Source organism: Macrotis lagotis, chromosome 4, assembly GCF_037893015.1.
Source record: "Macrotis lagotis isolate mMagLag1 chromosome 4, bilby.v1.9.chrom.fasta, whole genome shotgun sequence".
Taxonomy (NCBI): Eukaryota; Metazoa; Chordata; class Mammalia; order Peramelemorphia; family Peramelidae; genus Macrotis; species Macrotis lagotis.
The window spans coordinates 274486435-274508901 of record NC_133661.1 but is presented as its reverse complement, the minus strand read 5'-3'; the positions used below and the strand labels follow the sequence as shown (position 1 = coordinate 274508901).

The following is a 22467-nucleotide window of genomic DNA, read 5'->3' as shown; positions in this document are numbered from 1 at the left end:
ATAAGCTAAACTTTACTAATATTTAATATACAGAGTGGTATTGGCACCCTTATTTGATCTAAATGTCAAGTCATTCTTGATATATAGAACATATAACAACATACTCGATCTGATGTGTCTTGAAGGAGGAGTGAGTTCTACAATGTGGAAATACTGAAATTGGTATCCTCCCGAATCTTTTAAGTGGTTTGATGTATTGAAATTTATGTTAATCAATAAACTTTTAGGTACCTACCATGTGCCAGACACTGTACTAGGCACTAAGATTACAAATATAAACAATGAAACCATTCTTATCTTCCTGGAACTTAAATGCTATAAGGGAATATTCAGTACAAATAAGTACAAATGTGAACTAGCAGTTGACAGGGAGTATAGATCAGGAAAGTGGAAGGTAGTTTTTGAGCTATGTATTGAAATGAAAGAGGAATTCTTTAAGGAGGAGGTGAGGAGAGAAGGGAGGGAATACTTTCCAAACATGGAGGACAACCAATGCAAGAGATTGGAGACTTGAGATAATAGTGTTTGAGCAACAGAAAGTCAATTTGACTGTTCCTTAGAATTCAGGAAGAAGGGAAGTAAAGGATTATGAGACTAGGCTGTGAAGGACTTTAGAAGCAATTAGGTAGCTACAGGATTTTGAATCATTTGTTTGCTTAATCACTTTGGCAATTCTGCAGGGGAATTGGAGTGAGGAAAAAATTTTAAGTATGGAGAGAGGAGACCATTATTAATAGTCAAGGGGAAGTGGAGTTAAGATAGCAGAATAGCAAGGAGTTACAGCAAACTCTCCCTTCCTACAATTCTAAACATCTAGAAATTGTCTTGAACTAAATCCTGGTAGGGAAATCCAAGGGAAATAAAACACAAGAGTAATTTTTCCAGTCAAGATTAGCTTAAGAAGGCAGAAAGTCTTGTAATCATTTGGTTCAAGGTTGTTCAGGGAGCCATTTGAAGCATTTCAGCCTAGGGGAAAATCTGAACACTGCATCAAAGGAGGTGCCAATATAGAAGGGAGCATTTGGCAGCTGACAATTCTTTTGTTCACGATCCATTTTATATATATATATTTTAGGTTTTTGCAAGGCAAATGGGGTTATGTGGCTTGCCCAAGACCACACAGCTAGGTAATTATTAAGACCGGATTTGAACCCAGGTACTCCTGACTCGAGGGCCAGTGCTTTTATCCACTGCGCCACCTAGCTGCCCCTAGATTATATATTCTTTACAAAGATTATCTCAAGCCTTTCAGAACATGATTCTTGACCAGGAATCCTTTTTTTAAAATATATTAGTCTAGAAGGCATCCATACTGAAGACCTTTCTGTATGGGAATTCCTAACATTCCTGAGGAGACATGTGCCTAAGGGCGAGGAGTGGTCCCAGTTAAGCTGTGGTTACTGAGCAAAGATGTTCAGAAACAAGCAGAATCTGTGTTCTGAGGTCCAGGCTCACCTACTCTGAAGTCTGTAACAGAATATTCAGAGCTTGAATCCCAGACCAAAGGAAAGCCTATGGTACAAATTATGTTAGTTTCTTAATTGAATTCAGACATGCACACACATATAATGAGTTTCTTAATTGAATTCAGACATGCACACAAAATGAGGAACGTGGTACATTGAAAATGATGTTGGGTCCCAACATCTGACTGAAGCACTACTTGTTCATATGCAAAAAAAAGGTAAATGGCTTGCCACCAGGAGATGATGAATTCTCACACCTAGAGGCCTTCAGGTATAATATGGATGACTAACAGTTGCTCATACTTTAGATCAGGATTTCAGCTCAAGAATGGGTTGTTATGAAAGACTGAGATAAGGTTTGTAAAGGCAAAGTTACTATGTACTTTGAGATCTTGAGTCTGATTTTATCTGGAACCAAACTGTGCCTCACCATTCAGAGTCTCAGAGAATTTGATGTTTCTTTTTTGTAAATTCATCTATACCTCATGCCTTTACATCTTCATTTCTCAGTAACTTATTTTAATCTTGCAGTTACAACCTTATCACTCATTTGAAACTGCTTTCTCCAAGTACCAGTGACCTCAGTTTTCTTTGCTAGATTATCATTCATATTCTTTTGTGGCAGGGCCCAGTCCTAGGAACTTTTTTCCCTTTTTAACTTTACATACATTCTCAGTGATTATAAATAATCACATTTGCTCTTAAAATGGCAATTATAAAGTGTCTTCATAGATAACTCAGCCCTAGTCTTTCTTCTGAACCTAGAACTGTATCTCCTAATGTATGACCACAAATTGAAATTCTCTTATCCTGGTGGAGGAGCAATACCTTTCATGTACCCCTTGAGGGAGTAGTAGCTTAACTGCTAACATTTTATAGTGACAGAAAGTCTCATTTTTATATTTCAGGTAAAGATACGTGGTGCCAATAATTTCCTAAGATAGGATTAGTGGTAGAACAAAATTATTTCCCTTTATCAGATGACCTTCCTCAAATTTAACAATTATAGAATTACCCTTTTGTACATCAGTAAAGCTTATAGATCATGCACTAAAAGAAAATTTGTATAATTTTTTTGGTCTTAGGTTGGATTTTTTAAAAAATCTCTTGCAGGGAATACTAAGTATAAGAAAAGAGAGAGTTATATTTGGTTAGTTATAAATAAGACCCTTCTGTGCAACTAAAAAAGATTTCTTCTCTTCCTTTTGTCCATATATCTTTTTTTAAAAAATAGTAGTCCTTCAATTTAAACAGATGACAGGAAAGTCTTGAAGTTTGAATTGTGAATAAGCAATAGTAAATCTCAGCCCTCAGTGAGGGCATTTTGTTTTAGGGTACTTAATCAGTGTCATTTCGTTATTCTCCCATTGCCTGTATACCTAAATCATCAAAAAGGAAAATAATTTTTAATATTATTATTAACAGTGATCAACAAAAAGGAACAATTTTTTTATGACTCCTTGGATTTCATTTCGGTGGTTTACCAAAAATAACAACTAGTAATACCTTTTAGACTTAAAAATTATAGTCTGAGCTTTCTGGAAGTTCATAAGAATGAAATATCTTCTTAATCCTTATTTGTGTGTACTGTATAATTTATAGCTTAATAGTGAGAGTATATTGGTAATGGTCGTTTATATTTAAAACTCTGGAAAAGTTTAAAAATCAAAACTCTATAAAATTAAAAATAAATGGGCCTTTCCAAAAAAGATCAAGAATTATCTGTGGCAGCTAGGTGGTGCAGTGGATACATCTGGGTTTGGATACAACCTCAGACATTTAGTAGTTGTGTGATCCTGGGCAAGTCATTTTAACTGTTTGCCTCAGTTTCTCATTTGTAAAATGAGCTGGAGAGAGAAATGGCACATAATTCTAGAATCTTTGCCAAGAAAGCTCCATATGAGGTCATGAAAAGTTAGACATGACAAAACTGACTGAACAACAATTAACAACAAAGCTTTATCTATGATGGAGAAATCGTAGAGGCCATTCTGTCAGAGGTAAAGAAAAGATGTCCACTGTCACATTATAAAATCATATAATTCTGTAAATGCTATCTGTAGTATAAAAATTAGAAAAAAGAAATTGAAGTAAACTAGTCAAAGCAGGAAATGGTTTTTGCAGATAACTCAGTAGCTTACAGAAGGATGCCTGTAGGCCTTGACTTTTAAAAACAATGTTTATAGGTTTCTTTTTAAATTAATACATCAACTTTAAAATCAGAAACTAAACTTTAATCTGGAGTACTTTGGTAGTGTAGGACATTTCTGCCCTACAAGTTCAGCTAAAAAATAGAAAGAAAATTATTTCAATAAAAGTAACTGTATAACCAAAATCTTCAGCTTTTTTTAGTTTGCTAATTATTTAATATTACAGATAACAATTTAAATTGGCATATGAAATATATAATTATATAAGAGATAAATTTTCAAATTATAGAATGTATAAAATAATACAGCAACAAAGACACATCATATGATCAGGGTTAAAGCACTCTAGAAATAATTAGAATGATATTAATTGTTCTCAGCTGGAATGTGCTTGTGTAAACATGCCAGTACTTCCTAAACTAATTAGATATAGGGTCATATTTAAATAACAAAATTCTTCTGAAAGAACAACAATAAAGAATCTTGAGGAAGCTTGTGAAAAAATGTTGGGAGGGATGTCTAGCAATATACCACAGCTTAGTAATTATGATAATTATTTGGTTGTCTATTAAAAAATATAAAAATAGATCATTGGTACAGTGTAGGCACACAAGACCAAGAAGCATTCAGATGTAGTAGCATAGTGTTTTATAAATTATAAATCTAGTACCTTGGGTAAGGATTCTCTATTTGAACAAAATTGCTGGAAAACTTGGAAAGACTGGTATAAATTGACCTCCAGATGGTCTAAGTATAAAAGGTCATATGAATTTGAGTAGCAGAGAAAGAAATCTTTTAACAGTTGTATGTGAGGGATAGAAATTTTTTTTTGTTTTTTGCAGGGCAATGGGGTTAAGTGACTTGCCCAAGGTCACACAGCTAGGTACTTGTTAAGTGTCTTAGGCTGGATTTAAACTCAGGCTCTCCTGAATCTAGTGCTGTATCCACTGCACCTAGCTGCTGGAGAATTGAAAATTCTTGACCAAACAAGTATCATGACCCCTCCCTGCAATAGTAAAAGAGGAAATTGACCATTTTGCTTACATAAAATTGGTAGCTTTTATAACCAGTTTCTCTGATAAAGTCTGATATCCAAGAAGGGAAGAAGATATTGATAATTCATATGAACTTTCTCATTTATAAGAGCTGTTAGAAGGAGCATATATAGATAGGGTCCAGGAAGGAAAGGAATATGTTGGTATAATATAGTAAAAAGATGGAGTCAATGGATAATAAAGGAAAGTACTGGGAGGATGGGAAAGGAGATGTAGAAGAAGCTAAGAAATTTCACATGAGGCAATAAAAAGCTTTTTCAGTGGAATGGAATGGGGGAATGGGGGGGGAATCAGTAGGCCTTCATTCTCATCAGAAATGGCTCAGAGAGGAAATAGGTGATAGAAGAGAGGGAAGATTATGGGAGAGGGTACTCAGATACAACACACTTTTGGACAGGACAGGAGAAAGGATAGGCTAGGATAGGACAGGACAGGATAGGAATAGGATAGGATAGGATAAATGAGAGTGGGGAGGAATAGAGTGGAAGTAAATACAGCTTGTAATAGCAACTGTGGGAGAAACATTGCTCTGGTGGACTTGTGATAAAGAAGGCAACTCACCCCCAAAGACAGAGTCATTGGAATCTGACCACAGACTGAAGTAGTTCTTTTTCCTCTCACTATTCTCGAGATTTCTCATCTTCTTGGGGGGGGGGGGGAGTTATGCTTACTCTTATAACAAGATTATTGTAATAATATAAAATAACAAAAAGAAAAATCATTTATTAGATGTTTACTGTGTACCAAACATACTAAGTGCTAGTCACATAAATACAAAAGGCAAGATTGTGTGTGTATGTGTGTGTTTGTATGTATACCTTAAATAAGAAAAAAAAACCCTAACAAACCTCAGTTTGCATTATGAGTTCATCACTTCTCTGGAAGTGAGTAGCATGTTTCATCATGAGTCCTCTGGAATTGTGACCTCCATGATAATTTTTTAAATTGTATAAATTATTCTCTTGGTGTTAGTCACTTTACTTTGCAATCATTTTATATAACTGTTCTCAAATTTCTCTAAAACCCATGTTTTATAATTTTTTGGGGGAAGGCAATGGGGTTAAGTGACATGCCCAAGGTCATACAGCTAAGGCTAAGTGTCTAAAGTCACATTTGAACTCAGGTCCTCCTGACTCCAGGGCTGGTGCTTTATTCACTGCGCCGCCTTGCTGCCCCCAAACTTTATAATTTTTAAAAATTTTGTCTCTTTAAAATTTTAGTCATTCATTTATTTGTTTTAACATTCTACTTTTAGATATTAGGTTCCAAATTCTCTTCCTCCTTGTCATCCCTTTCCCCATCCTCTGAGAAGGCAAATAATATATCAGTTATAACTGTGAAATCACATGCAATATATTTCCATATTAGCCAAATTGCCCCCCAAAGTCAGCAAATTATACTTAAGTTTACAGAGTTTAATCAGTTCTCTTTTCTGGAGGTGGATAGCAGTTTTTCATTATGAGTCCTTTGGAATTGTTTTGGATCATTGTATTGATTTAAGTAACCAAGTCTTTCACAGTTGATCATCTATGTTGTTAATGTACACAACGTTCTCTATTTTATTTATGATCATTTAGGTCTTATGATCTTTCAGTACAAATGGTAGTCATTTACAATCATTTGCTGCTGCTTCTTTAGCCATTTCCTAGTTGAAGAGCACTTCTTCGTTTTCCAATTCCTTGCATTCACAATAAAAGCTGCTGAACATATTTTTTGTACATATGGGGTGAACAGACATAGTAGTGATACTCTTGGATTGGGGATAGTTCCAAATTGTTCTCCTAAAAGATTAGACAACTCTACCAACAGTTTATTATTGTACCTATTTTACGTCATCCTCTCCAGCATTTATCATTTCTGGTAAGTGTGAGGTAGAGTTGTTTTAATTGGCATTTATCTAACTTCAACAAAGATCGCTTTGATATTTTTTTCTTTTGATTTGGGAATGGGTTTTTATTTTTATAAATTCAGCTCAGTTCTTTGCTCATTATGTATTTGAAAAATGAGGTTTTTATCAGAGAAACTTGGTATAAAAATTTTTTGAATTTTTTCCTCTGTCTATAGTACTATTTGGTCTTCTTTTTCGTGATTGCTACTCCTGACTTTTTACTGCAGTTGATGCATAATAGATCAACCTCCAGGCCTTTATTTTAACTCTCTGTGACTTTCTGTTTCAAGTCTATTTCTTGTAAACAACTTAAGATTGGATTCTGGTTTCTAATTCATTTTACTTTTTGCTTCAATTTTATGAGTAAGCTGATCCCATTCACAATTATAATTACTGTATTTCCGTCCATCCTATTTTCTTTTGTTTTAGCTTTTTATCTTATCCCTCCTCAAAAGTTTGACTTATTGCCTCCCTAATTCTCCTTTCTCCTTTATTATCCTCACCACTCCCCACCTCATACCCTTCCCCTCCTGTTTCTCAATTGACAGGATAGGTTTCTGTATTTGTGTGTGTTGTGTGTGTGTATTCCCTCATGAACTAATTCCTGTGAGAGTGAGGTTCAAACATGTTATCCCCATATTACACTATAAAAGCTTTTTTTTTCAGGTTTTGGAAAGAAAATAGAGAGTACCCCTCCCCCACAAAAATAAAAAGCCTCATGAGAAATAAAGAAAGAGAAAAAAAATGTGTTTCAGTCTACATTCTGATACCATCAGCTCTGTCTCAGGTGGATCACATTCTTTATCATAAGTCTATCACAGAGGTTACTTCCATATTTTTCCACAGTTGCTGTTGCTGATTGTAATTCCCTCCATACATTCCTCCCTACTATCATCTATTATATTTTCTCTCTCCTTTCACTTTGTCTGTCTTCTGAAATGTGCTGTAGGGAAGCTGAGTGGCACAGTGGACAGAGCACTGGCTCTAGGGCTAAGAGGCCCCAAGTCCACATACCACCCTGGAGACCCAGCAACCACCTGGCTCCATGGTCCTGGACAGGCCACCCAATCCCAGTTCCTTGCAAGAAGTAAAAAAGAAAATGTTATATCTTACTATCCTCTTCTATGATCTACTCTCTCCTCTATCACCCACATTTCCCTCTTCCCCCTTCTCTCCTTTTTTCTGTAGATGTCTATACCCTATTGAGTGTCTATGCTATTTTCTCTCTGAGCCATTTCTGATGAGTGAAGGTTCTCTCATTCCCCCTTGCCTCCCCCCCCATTCTATACCATTGTAAAAGCTCATTGCAATATATATATATATATATATATTAAAAGCTCTTCTTTGCAAGTCCTTTATGCGTGGTAAAATTTCCCAATTCTCCCTTTTCTCTTTCCCCTTATCCCCATGCATCCTTTTTTTCATTAACCTTTGTTTTTTTTTTTGTTGGAGGAGGAATCATCCCACATAATGACTGATTCTTAACCTCTTTCAGTATAGAATCCTTGTAATGATGAAGTTCTTAGATGTTTACATCTGTCATGTCATGTGGGAATGTAAAACAGTTTGACTTTTTTTAGTGCCATTCAGGCACTATGCTTCTCTTGGGTCTTTTTTTTTTTTAAGGTTTTTGCAGGGCAATGGGGTTAAGTGGCTTGCCCAAGACCACACAGCTAGGTAATTATTAAGTGTCTGAGGCCGGATTTGAACTCAGGTACTCCTGACTCCAGGGCCGGTGCTCTATTGACTGTGCCACCTAGCCGCGCCCCTCTTGGGTCTTAATATCAGAGTTTTCTATTCAGCTTTGTTCTTTTCAGGAAAGCTTGAAAGTTGCTTTCCTTAAATGACCATTTCTGTCCCCTCCTGAAGGATGAGACTTAGATTTTCTGAGTAGATGATCTTTACTTAATTGATTCCAAATCAGTCCATTGTTGTCCTATAGAGATTTTCTTGATTTCATTCTGTGCTCTCCATAGAAATTGTTAGCAACTGAACTGTGCAAGTTTAGATAAACTTTTTTCCATTGACTGTTTTACACTTGAATGGTCATTTTGAGTTTTTCTATTTAAAACATTTAAAGGAGTTAGCAGAAAAACTAGAGGTGATAAATAACATAGTAGAAAGGACTTTTCTGATTTGCATGAAGTCAGTTCTTTTCACACAGTCTTTTTCTGTCTTAGCTGACAAAACTGTTGCTCTGGCAACAAATTGTTTTGTTCTGCATAATACCAGAAGAATCTTAATGAAAGTTGTTAACTACTACCTAATGCTGGGGGGAAAAAGGATTTTTAAACATTTGAATATTTTAGTTAGTCAGCTCAGTCATTTATATAGATGAAGTGTGCGATAGTTTTGTATTTCTTTGATTTTTATGTACCCAATACTGAGAGTATGTAATTATAGTGAAATTTTATAATTGTAGCATTCTTGCTTTGACTTTTCCAACTTTTCCTAACAATAGTTGAACAACTCTAGTTCCTAATAATGTGTTTTTTGTGAATTTAGGATCTTAGAGACAATCTGATTTACTTCTTTTATTTAAACTGTGAGTTTGACTTTGCCCAGGAGTGTTGTGAGTAACTGATGCTTGTTTTGGAGCCTTGGTTGGTCTTCTGTTGCCAAATCAGGTGTTCCTTCTGTTCTACCATGATTTAAAAAAAACCCAAACTTGTAGGAGAATAATTTTAAAAACTCATTTTAGATCCTTTTCCTCTTTCTTGCTTTGTATCATTCCTGGGAGAAGGATTGCTCTTAGGACTTCTGTCTTAATTATAAGGAACTTTGATGACAAAAGTTTAAACTAGGAGGATCAAACTCATGAATTATAGCTTTGCATTCTTTTCTGCTCTAAAAGCTGACTACTTAATTTCCATTTCTGTTCTCTTCTTTGATAGTCTTCTTTTTTTTTTTGCTCTCTTAATTTATAATTTTCTAGTATATGGGTTTCTCTTCTTGATTTCCTCCTCCTTGATTCCATCCTTTTTCTCTCCCAGTTTTTATTATCCCTCCTGTTGTCTTTCCTGATTCCTTTAGCTAACTTTTCCCTTCAAATTCAGTACACTAACATTTATGAGTAATCACAGGAACCTGGGATTCACACAGCTCTGGAACTAACTATATAGTAGTGTTGAGATGGATTTACTTCTATTGCAGATCCATGGTGTCTCCATCGTGTCCATGATTAACTGGTCATCTGTGTAGGATTTTTCAGTCTTCTCCTATCCCAACTTCTTCCACTATACTGTTAACCTCCTTTTCTCTCCCTCAAGCCAGTACTGATGTGATTTGGCCCTATTTTTCTTTGACTCCAGTTTCTCATTTTCTAAATATTCCAAAATTTGATGTGTCCTCTGTGAAACCTACAGCTTTATATCTCTTGTCAAAATTGTTAACTATATTGACATTTTAATAGATTAGTAGCATCATAGAGTTCAACCCCCTTATTCTAAAGTACCTGTGACCCAAAAATGTTAAATGCTTTGTCTCCCATTGCCAGAAATAGTAAAATGACAAATACAGAACTTAAACTCAATTCTCTGAATTCCACTTCTAGAATTTTTCCAAACATCTAGAACTTCTACTTTTAAAGTCAGAGATTTTTAATCTTAGACTTGGAAAATCAATCTAGTCCAACTTCTTCTGAGGAAGCCTCATTGCAAAAGCACTTGCATATGATTGAATCAGTCCATTTAAAACAGAACAGTTGACAGGGACCTCATTAGGTTCTCTCATGACAACCTTCTTCCATTGTTAGCAATTTTAATTGTTAAGTCTCTTCCTTATGGTAAACTTAAATTTGTTTCCATGTAATAAACATAATTTTTTCCCATTAGAAACAATGTTATAAATGTCAGGTTGGGTTCCATGATCAGTCCACAAAGCCTATTTAATCATTGTTATTGGAAGGTTCTACTTGAAAACAGGAATATTTGTGTGTCCAACAGCTTTGGGATAGTTGAATAAGGAAGATGAGATGGTGGGAATATGTCAACCTTGGGTCAAGGGGCTCTTTTAAGAAGAGGTTAGACTTAACTCTTTAACCTGAATGGATAATATCAGCTTACCTTTAACTGTATAAAAATAAGGTAATTTTCACTTCTTGGAAAGAATGAATTGAGGATCAAAGGAGATTGGGTGATCTGAATGATAATTTCCCTGTTGTATTTTGAACATATGAGTTGTTTTCAAGTCAAGTATTTTCCATATACTTTAAATGGTTTGGTAACTTTATTTTATTTTTTAGATTTTTGCAAGGCAGTGGGGTTAAGTGGCTTGCCCAAGGCCACACAGCTAGCCACCTAGCCACCCCTGTTTGGTAACTTTAAAAGAATTAAGTATAATAAAATAGGCTTACTCCTAAAACTTTTTAGGTGTTTAAGGAAGTGTTTTTGTATCCTTTGTGTATATGTCTTAAAGTTATTTTAAACATTCACTTATTGGATTCTAGATACATAAGAGCTTTATTTTTATTTTCAGTAATTAACCTGCTTTTATTATTGTATATAACAATTCCATGTCTAGATGCTCAAGCCAATATAAGATTGTGATTGAATTTGCTTTAGATTTCTGAAAACATTTTAGAATTTGCCCTATTTACTTTCTAAATAGTTTAAATTTGATTTTTGAGACTTGGGGATGTATTAAAACTTAAAATATTCATGATATTACAGAGTCAAATTTGGGAGTTGACAGTTTTAATTTTCTAGGAATTTATATGTCATGCATTCTCTTGAATCTGTCCTTGAAACTCATAATTAGAAAACTCAACCTGAATTATTAGAACTCCTACACAAATTTGTGCTGATTTGGAGTTCTAGTTATTTATTGTTTTTTGATTATAAGCTCCAGGACTGTCTTTTTCTTTTGTTAGTTCCCATTATGACAAAAAGCTTCCATTTTTTTTTCCCAAAAAAAAGAAGCATGAATTTTTTTAAAGATGCTGTTTGGAATTACGAATATTAATACTTAGTTTTCCATTGAATAATTTGGGACACAGCTAGGTGGTGCAGTGGTAAGCACTGATTCTGGAATCTGGTGGACCTATGTTCAAATCCAACCTCAGATACTTGACACTTATGAGCTCTGTGACCTTGGTCAGCTCACTTTACCTGAATTGCCACTGCCCACCCCCTCCCCCCAAAAGTTTTCTGTTTTAACTTAATTTTGTCTCATCAGTATATTATCCAAATGTCAGACACCTGCCAAGGTGATGCCTAAAATTTAAGTTTTTTGCTTAGTAGATTCCTCCTAACAGCTGTGTTTCAAATCAAAAGAATGGTCTATGGGGCAGCTAGGTGGTACAGTCAATAGAGCACTGGCCATGGAGTCTGGAGGACCTGAGTTCAAATTTGGCTTCAGACACTTAATAATTACCTAGCTGTGTGACCTTGGGCAATTCACTTAACCCCATTGCCTTATTTTTAAAAAATGACCTATTATATTCAGCCTAGCAATGAAAAAGATAAATATTTAATGCAATTTTGTAGAGTTTTTCCTGTTTTGTAAAAGAAAACATTTAAGGGGTTTTCTATTTTTTTTCTTTTGGTTTCTAAACTTTTTTTTGAGGCAGCTAGATGGCACAATGAATAGAAATGTTGGACTAGAAATCAGTTCAAATCCTTCCTAAGACATTTATTAGCTGTGTGAACTGGGATAAGTAAGGTTCTGACAAGATTACTCTGACAGGCTAACCTCTGTCAACCTCAGTGTCCTCATATCTAAAATGGGATTAATAATAGCATCTCCCTCATTAATCTGTTGAGGATCAAATGAAATGTTAAAGTCTTTGCAGACTTTTAAAAGTACTTTATTGTCATTTTTATTATCTCCTCCCTCCTTTCTCAGCTTAGTAATGTCAATATGAACATCTGTGGAGTTGTACATTTATTCCCCTCCCTCTAAAAAGTACTTAATCTGCCACATCTGTTGGGTACTCAATTTTAGTTCACAGGTGAAATTTGTTCCAACATTGCTATAGACTCTTAGGCTTCCACGTGCTGTAAACTATGGTATCTGACTATCTCTGAAGGCAAGGGTTGAAGTCCTTACCTTCTTCCTTGTGTCACTTGAATCAAGAAATTATTTTTATCCTTTTTGGTAATGCCTCATATCCAAGGTGATTTTTATAGCTCCTGTAAGTCCAGATAACAAATGGTATAGATTGCAAACTATGGTCTACCATTTTCTATATGATTTGTGAACAAAAAATAATAAGCCATCAAAATATACATATAATGACTATTGGAAAAATAAAATTAAAACAATGACTGGTTAAAGTTAATTACTGAGAGAAGAGATGAGAATATCTACTGCCCTCTTCTTGAGAGAAGTTTCATACCTATGTATGTGAAATATTGTCATATTGTTGAAGGCCCATATTTGTTTGTTTTTTATAAATCTTTGTTACAAGGGAAGTTTTCTTGGTTGGGGAATGGAGAGGTAGAGGGGGAAATAAGTCTATTAGGTTCAGTAATATATAAAATTTGTCTTTGTATTGTAATTCTAATTCATACTTTTCATCTTTTCTCAGATTTTCTTCATGGAGAGAATATCATGATTATGAAGTTTTTGCTTTGAAGAAGTTTCTTCTGCAATAAAAATGAATTTTAGATGGCAGAATCAAGATAATTGGTTTGATATATAAAAAAAGTGGTGTCTTTTTTAATAAATAATCATGACAACTACCCATATGAATGGGCATGTTACAGATGAATCAGATGTTGAAGTAAAAAATATTGATTTGACATCTCCAGAAGAATCTCAAAGGCATCGAGAGATGGCGGTTGATTGCCCTGGAGATTTGGGAACAAGAATGATGCCAGTACGTCGAAGTACACAACTAGAACGAATTCGCCAACAACAGGAGGACATGAGACGTAGAAGAGAAGAAGAAGGAAAAAAACAAGAACTGGACCTTAATTCTTCTATGAGACTTAAGAAACTAGCACAAATTCCTCCTAAAATTGGAATAGATAATCCTATATTTGATACTGAGGAAGGAGTTGTTTTAGAGAGTCCTCATTATGCTGTGAAGATACTGGGTAAGTAGAAAATATTAAGTTATATGAAATAATTATGCTTTAATTTTATATCACAAAATATCAAAGGTTTAGAGAGATGTAAAAAAAAAGAGCAGTTAAATGGTAAGAAGAGAGCCCAAATCTTGTTATAGATTCATAGAAACTTCAGCTTTAAGGAAACTCTGAAACCATATATCTAGTCCACCCTGACTATAAAAACAGGAATCCTTTCTATGGTACCATAATAAGTAATCATCAAGTCTTTCCTTTCAAGTCCCATAGTAATTGAGAATGTTGACTTTCTTTAAAATCCAGAATAATAGTCATAATTATTGCTTTATATTATAATTTGAGATTCAGCACAACTGAACCCACTCTGGCCTACTTTATTTTCAAAGAATATCTTTTGCCATTCTTAAACTTTTGTTCCTTCAGATCAGTATGTTTAGTTTTATAAAGAAACCCTTTGATAGTTGATCATTTATAGATTGAATCTGTAAATCTGTATGGGTATTGCCATTTTTATATTGAGAATATCCTAACATGAGCAGTTAACATCTCTTAATTTTTTTCAGTTGTCCTCCTTTATTTAGTTTTGTAATTTTAGTTTTATAATTGTATGTCTTAGTAGATGGACTCCCAAGACCAGCTAGATGGTTCAGTGGAGAAAGCACTGGCCCTGAGTAAGGAGGACCTGAGTTCAAATTCAGCCTCAGACACTTAATAATTACCTAGCTATGTGACCTTGGTTAAATCATTTAACCCCATTGCCTTAAAATAAATTTAAAAATTAGAAAAAAATTAAGAATCATAAGTAGATGGATTCTCATATTTTATATATTCTATAGTTATTTAGAGTGAAAAGGTTTTTCTATTTCCTTTACTGATTTTTTTTGTTTATAGAATGGTGAATTTACTTATACCAAACTACTTTACCTTACTCCTTTACCAATTATTAATTATTTCTGTCTATTTTTGTTGTCTCTCTAAGTTTCTCCAAGTAAATAATCATGGCATTTGTAGAAAGTGAAAATTATTTTTCCTCTTTAGCTATATTTTTCACCTCAACTTTTTCTTATTTTTTGTGATTTTACAAGGAAAAACCAGATTGAGATTAAGAGAATGAAGAGTGGAAGTAGAGGCAATGAGTCTAGACTAGAAAACTTTTGTAAAGGAGGTTGGTTGAGAATGTGAACGAGTATGTATATAGTATGATAGTTATCAAGAATGATGGAATCTGGAGTCTTTTCTTAAGAAAAAGAAAACTTAGGGTGTGAATAAAAAAGGGGAAAGGAAAATGTTGGAGAAAGACACAAAGGACGTGGGACCAAGGGTGAAAATAGAAGAATGTTGACTTTGGTGAGCAAGAGACTTGAGAAATGGAGCTGCTATGAGAAGAGAGAGAAAAGGGATTGTTAAATAATTAAGTTATTTTATTAATTAAGTAATTCCTAGAAAATAATATTTGGATGTTGGAAATATATAGTGTGAGGTTAGATTTTTCTTGATAGGGAGTAGTGGAGAAAATTCTGAAGATAGTTTTAAGAAGAAAAGAGATTGATAATATGTCCTGTCCTGTAGGGAATGAGATTTAGGAAATAATTGGGGAGATGGAAGATTGTCTGGTTTGTAGTAAGGGTCCAGTTAAGATCTCTACTATTTTAGGAAATTCTCCAACTCTGTTAAGCAGCATGTGAGATCAAGGAAGGAAGCAAAGGGTGTATGGGTAGTTCAGGGTTAGGGTTTGGCAAGGTGTAAGCAATATAAAGGAAAGAGTACTACTAAAGTGGAAGGTTGAAATGTTTCACTAGAGATTAGAATAGAAGAATGTAATCAAATCTTGGAGTTGGTTGAGGTGACAAAAAAATAATTTTGGAAGGAGTTAAGGCATAGACAGAGATGGAATGGTAGTGATAGGATAAAGAAATTTTAACATTTGATTATTCAAGTAGATAACCCTCCACTTGTGGGTATAGCTACCATCTTTGTGCAGAGCTACGGAGTATAGATATCTGGGTTAGTTTTTTCCCTCAGGAGTTTGTTTGGCTCACTTCTTTTTGTTTTTGTTTTTGTTTTTTTTTGCAAATAATTTTTGTAATATTAGAACTAATTGTTCTTGGAAATTTTTATAGTACCTTATATAGAATTTACTTGTAAAATCATATAATCTGGGGCAGCTAGGTGGCGCAATGGATAGGGCACCAATCCTGGAGTCAGGAGGATATGAGTACAAATTTGGTCACCTAATACTTTAGCTCTGTGACCTTGGGCAAGTCACTTTAACCCCATTGCCTTCAACAATGAAAGAAAATCATATGATCTGAGATTTTTTCCAGTGGGAGAGTATTTTGGTTTATACGATTTCTTTTTCTGAAATTGGGTTAAAGTCTTATTCTGTCAATCTTGATATTTTATATTTTTGTAAATTTTCATTTCATTATTATAACAATAGCAGTAATAGTAGTTAATATTTACATGTTTTAAAGTTTAGAAAGGGGTTTACAAATCTAATCTAATTTTATCCTCACAACAACTTTGGAACTTAGGTACAATTATTATCTTTATTTTAGAGATGTGAAAACTGAGCTCCATGGAGAGTAAGTATCTTCCGCAACGGTTCATAGAGCTAATAGTGTCAGAAATAAGTTTTGTTGGCATATAATTGGACAATATAATTTCTAATGAATTTCCTTTCCCAGACCTTTTATCTGATGCCTTTTATTGAACATGGTTACCCTTTCCAGCACTGGTTTCACTGTAACTTAAATTCTTCCTCCTTAGCTCCATCACTTCTCTTCTTTTTGTAGTTTATTCAACATTACCTGGTCAAAATTCTGTTGTGGTCGTATACTGACCTCCAGTTTCAATTCCCTTTTTTTTCTCAGTGAGTTTAGTGCCTGGCTCATAAATTCCTCTGTAAGACCCTCTCTCCTCTCATTCTCAGAGACTTAGGCTAATTAATATTTCTTAAAATTTAGTATCCAGATTTTTTTTATCTGGCCATTTTAAGGAAGATTAAAATTTCATCTGATCTTGTTTTTGATTGTAGATAACATGTTTAATTTTAATTTTTTTCATTCTTGTCTTTTTTTCTAATATTTCTTATTTTTCTTAGAATTGAGTTCTCTGTTTCCAGTATTTTCCAGGAAGGTATACTGTTTGGATAATAGAACTTTTGATTTTTTCTTTCAGACTTTTATTTTAATTTATTTCTAATTTCATTATTTTAATCTCATTTCTTCCATACACTCTTTTTTTTTTTTTTTTTTTTGCAAGGCAATGGGGTTAAGTGGCTTGCCCAAGGCCACACAGCTAGGTAATTATTAAGTTTCTGAGGCTGGATTTGAACTCAGGTATTCCTGACTCCAGTGCCGGTGCTCTTATCCACTGCGCCACCTAGCCACCCCTATACACTCTTGTTCTTGTGGACAAACCATTTTTTTTTTCCTTTGGTCTCTGCTTATATTTTTTTTCTTGGTTTGCCTCTTAGGATTCTTTTAACCCACAGTTTTATTTCATTGTGTTCACTTTCCCTGTTTGGCGTGCTTTCTGTGTCCAGCTGTGTGGATGGATACATGTGGGATATTGGAGATGATTGACCTTTGTCCTCATCAGGGCTCCTGGGGGAACCTCCCCTTTTGCTGAGTTGTCCCTGACTTCTGCTAGGACTTTCTCTAACTGTACATTGTCTTTTGGTTTATGACTTTTGGTTTGACAGTCCATACTAGAATCTTACTTCAGGTCCCAGAGTTCCATAGTTTTTGATAACTTAGTAGTTGACTGACTTTTCTGGCCACATGCTTTTACCTACCTCATCTTGCTCATGGTGGCTCACTGTTGTGGTATAACTTCCATTACAGCTGTTTATCATCCTTTTATTTATTTATTTTTCCAGCTACATGCACTGGAAAATATCAATAGTTGTTTTTTGTTTTTTTTTTGTAAGGTTTTTTCCTACCTCCCACCTTATCATCTCCCCTCCCCATGACAGAAAGTAATCTAATATAGTCTATACATGAATAATCATGCTAAACATAGATCCATTTTAATCGGGTTCTCACCATCTTTTTAAAGTATTTAAAAATTTTTTTATTTAAGGCATTGGGGTTAAGTGACTTGCCCAGGGTCACTTAGGTGGGATTTGAATTCAGGTTCTCCTGACTCTAGGGCTGGTGCTCTATTTACAGCGCCACCTAGCTGCCCCCACCATCTTTTTTAAAAATAAATTTTTATTACTATCTAATGATTGTTATATCATAGTAATTATTTATCCCAAGTATTCTCTTCCCCTCTCTGAGCCAACCCATATAACAAAATATTTTTAGAGAAGATAAAAAATCAGCACAATTGAGCAGTTCATTGAAAAAGCCTAAAAATGTGCCACATGTAACACTTATGGACCTTCAAGTTCTAAGAGTAGATTGGGTTGATGGTGTCCTCTCCTATATCTTCATGTGGGTCCAGATTTATCCTTATAATTTTGATACATTTATTTACTTTTGAGGGTTTTTTGGGGGAGTTAGGGAGGGTTATGTGTTCATTCCATTTCTTGTTTTACTTTCTATGATCATTTGTTTTCTTGGTTCTAGACCAGTTTATGAGGATTTTTCCATGTTCCTGTGTTCAATTTATTCATCATTTCCTAAAGTTCCTTAAATTCTATTCTGTTTTCATGTACTACAGTATGTTTATCCATTCTCCAGTTGATTGGCATTTATTTTGTTTACAGTTCTTAGCTATCACAAAAAAGTGTTGCTATAAATATTTTGGAGTATTTTTTCTTATCACTGACTTCCTTGGGACATAAATTTAATATTCTTTTCCAAAAGGTGCTGATTCATGACTCCATAAATAACGTATTAATGTATTTATCGTTTTACAACTCATCCAGCATTGATTGTTGCCATCTTTGATCATTTTTCACCAATTCATAGGCTTTCAGTGAAACCTCAGGATTGTTTTGATTTACATTTCTTTCATTAATAATGATTTGTATTATTCTTCATTCTATCAGTTTTATTTTGTGTGTCTGTTTTAAATTTTTCTTGTGAGCAGGGTTTTATTTAATCTGTCACACTTTTTCATTTTATTAAACTTTAATTCATTCATATTTAGAGTTAGATTTATATTTTCCTCCCTCTGGCTTGAATATTGATGTTTTTTACCCTCAAAATGATGAATTTCCCCTCCCTTCTAGAAATATGGTACTTTGTCCCTTCAGTTGCTTTATCAAAATCTATTTTTAAGGTGACTGTTCACACTGGTTCCCTTCTCTCATCTTTGAATCCCTCCTTTTTTCTTTCCCTTTGGGTTTTTATTACTATCTTTTCTTTTCTGTTACATAATTTTCTCTTATCCAGTTATATAATTCTTTTCTCCCTTTCTTTTATTTCATTCAAATAGATTCTCCCTTTCTTTTCTCCCTTCAATTTTTCCTTTTCATTAGTTTTTAAAATTTAATTTTTTACATTCTTTTCTCAAAATGATTGCCCTCACTTACTTCATTAGTGCTTTTCTCTCTTAATTCATTTTTTGATTCATTACCTCTGTAATTATCTGTTGTCATGCAATTAAAATTTCCAAGGTATCCATTTTATGTTCTCCCCTCTATGTGGCTTCTACTTCTGTAGAGCTTTACCCCTGTGCATTTCCATTTATCATTGTGCCTCACTCCCAAAACAGGACCAGTTATTGAATATATCTGGGATGACCTTGCTCCATGGTAAGATGTTTTCTCACCACTGTTCTATATCCTGCTCTGCTTATCCTTCTCTTCAATTCCCATTTGCCTTCAAATCTCACTGACTCCATTCTATCCTGTTCTCCAATTCCTGGTGTCATTTGGCCCCAGCAGGTTTTTTCAAACTCCAAATCCCCAGGCCACACCCAGTACAGAGGTCCCACTTCTTAGATCATCTCTTCCCCCAAAGGAGCATTAGTTAGTATAACCTTCTCCAGACACCAAAACAAAAATTCCCTTCCCCTTCCTTATTACCCACTCCACTGTAAGCTCTTCTCATTCTGAGAGTGCATGGGGTCACCTTCCCTTCATTGCTAAACCTTCATTTGACTCTGCCACATTACATTCTTCTCTGTTTGCCTTAATCTCCTCCCCTCCTGTTTCATATCCTCTCAACTTGTAATGTTGTCCAACACTTTAAAACAATTACCCTCAGACAGTGTCTTGCCTGAAAAATCCCTTCAGTGGGATATTCAAATAACAAGAGGTCCAGCATGATATTGAAGAAAGAGGCTGGGGAGCTTCAGATTTTTTATATGACTAGTTTAATAATAAAAATGAAATATTCACATTTGGTAGTCTGGGTGGGCTGGCACGACACTATTCTTGATAACCCCTGTGGTAATTATAGAAATCAGACAAAAGTAGGAGTTAGAGAGTATATTAGTGCGAATTGGTTGATATTTTGGGATTTACTTTGCTTGGCATTGGGCTCTGGGTGCCATATAAGTGCTGGCCTGAAGTCCTAAGTGTGTGAGGCCTTCTATTGGTCACTGTGGTCTTTTCCCTGTTATTATGTTGGGGGTTGTTTTAGGTTTTTGCAGGGCAATGGGTTAAGTGACTTGCTGAAGATCACACAGCTAGGTAATTATTAAATGTCTAAGGTTGGATTGAACTCAAGTCCTCCTGACTCCAGGGCTGGTGCTCTATCCACTGCTTACACCTAGCTGCCCCAGTGTGTTTTCTTTTGACTGACTTTTTACATTATTCATGGATTTCATTGATAGGAACTCCATATTATTAGTAGTAGTATGGCTTTCACTGCTAGAGACTATTGCTAGGAAATTTATGTTATTCATGGTTTTTTACTTCTTAAGGGGTCCACATTATGTCTTTTACCAATAGGGACCTCATAGGCAGGATATCATCAGATTCTGTCTATAATGCTCCATGCTCACCTCTTTGTTTCTTACAACAGACTTCCATCTTCACCCTTATTCCCTTGTGTGCATTTAGAAATTTCTAACTATCCTCTGGGCTGTCACTCTATTCTTGTGGTTATTCTCAAGCAGATGTATTTATTCATACCTCCTGCATTTCTGTTGTTCAGTGTATTCCAGAAGCAAATGACCTCTTTATTTCTGATTTTCTTTCTAAAAATGTTTCAGCTTCTATTATGGAACATCTATCCCTTTTCATGAATAGTTAAGCTCACATTTTCAAGGGTAGTCACCCTGAACTTCATCCTGAATTCCTCTGCTCTTCAGAACAATCCTATTCCATTTCCTTCTATGTTTTTTAGTGAGTTTAGAAGTCTTGTATTATTTGAATGTACTTTCCTTTGTCTTTTGCCTGATAACTTGTTCAAACAATCCTTGAACTCTGTCCCTGGGTCTCCTCTCTCTAATATGAGAGCTCATCTTATTTTGCTCTAACCAGACCAACACAACATCCATAAGCTATCACCAATCCACCACACACCACTCTTAAGCTATTGCCATACCATCCAAAGGTAATGAGACTCCTACCCTATTCCTGTTTTTTTTAAGTCCTACCTTTTTTTTTTATTTTAAAAATTTTTTCTTTAAATTTATTTTTTATTCTCATTTTGTACAAATGGTTTTTTTTTACATTAATAAAATATTCTTGTTTACAAGTAGACAAAATACCCCTCCTCCCCCATGAATATAGATAGACTTGCTTGGGCGAAAAAAGTAAAGGGGAGAGAAAAAAATTAAAATGAAAAAAAAAATAGTAATAATTGTAGGTATGGCCAGGTGGTGCAATGGACGAAGCACCAGCCCTGGAGCTATGAGCACCCGAGTCCATATCCAGCCTCGTAAACCTAACAATCACCCAGCTGTGTGATATGCAAGCCCGATCCCCACTGCCCTGCAAAAACCAAAAAAAAAAAAAAAAAAGGAAAAAAAGACCCAAAATAAAATAAAATAGTAATAATAGTAGGGGTGGCTGGGTGGCAGACAGAGCATTGGCCCTTGAGCCAGGAGCACCTGGGTCCAAATCCGGCCCCAGACACCTAAAGATCACCCTGCTTTGTGGCCCCAAGCAGGCCACCCAGCCCCATTTGCCCTGCACCTTCCCCCAAATAATAATAACAAAAAATGTGCTTCAGTCTTTGTTCCAACCCCAACAACTCTGTCACGGGTGGATCACATTCTTTATAATAAGTCCATCACAAAAGTTACTTCCATATTTTTCCAGCATTGCCATTGCTGATCGCAACTCCCTCCTTTCTTATTTCTCCACTACCATATACTATATTTTCTCTCTCCTTTCACTCTGACTCTGCTGTAGGGTCACTGAGTGGCACAGCAGACAGATCCCTGGTCCCGGGGCCAAGAAGCCCTGAGCCCCCATACCACCCCTTAGGCCCAGAATCCACCTGGCCCCATGGTTCTGGGCCCCAATCCCAGCCCCTTGCAAGAAGTAAAAAAGAAAATGTGTTATATCTGACCACTCTCCCCCCATGGTCCATCCTCTCCTTCTTTATTTACATCCCCACCCCTTCCCCCTGCTCCCCCCTCCTTCTTACTCCAGATGTCTATACCCCATTGAGTATATTTGCTGTTTCCTCTCCTAGCCATCTCTGATGAGAGCAAAGTTTCCCTTATTCCCCCTTGCCTCCCCCCTTCCATATCATTGCAATAGCTCATTGTAATAAAAAAAATCTTATGTGAAATATCTTGGACTATTCCCCCTCTCCTTTTTCTTTCTCCCATTCCATTTCCCTTTTTCTCTATTGACTCCATTTTTACACCACATTTTATCTTCGAATTCAGATTTCTCCTGTGCTTCAACTATAAAAGCTCCCTCTACCTGCTCTATTAACTGAGAAGGTTCATATGAGTATTATCAGTGTCATTTTTCTATGCAGGAATAGATGCAGTTCATCCTCATTAAGTCCCTCA

At 35.2% G+C, this 22467-nt stretch overlaps 1 protein-coding gene across 5 annotated transcripts in view; it reads left to right on the top strand.

Annotated features, from left to right (window-relative positions):
* PALS1 (protein associated with LIN7 1, MAGUK p55 family member) overlaps window positions 1-22467 on the top strand; it is a 132995-nt gene that overhangs the window by 43129 nt on the left and 67399 nt on the right. For all 5 annotated transcript variants that reach the window (XM_074236078.1, XM_074236079.1, XM_074236081.1 and 2 more), the window contains one exon: window positions 13089-13599. In XM_074236078.1, coding sequence (XP_074092179.1) covers window positions 13233-13599 — 367 coding nt within the window. In that variant the 5' untranslated portion in view covers window positions 13089-13232. The remainder of the gene's footprint in view (window positions 1-13088; window positions 13600-22467) is intronic.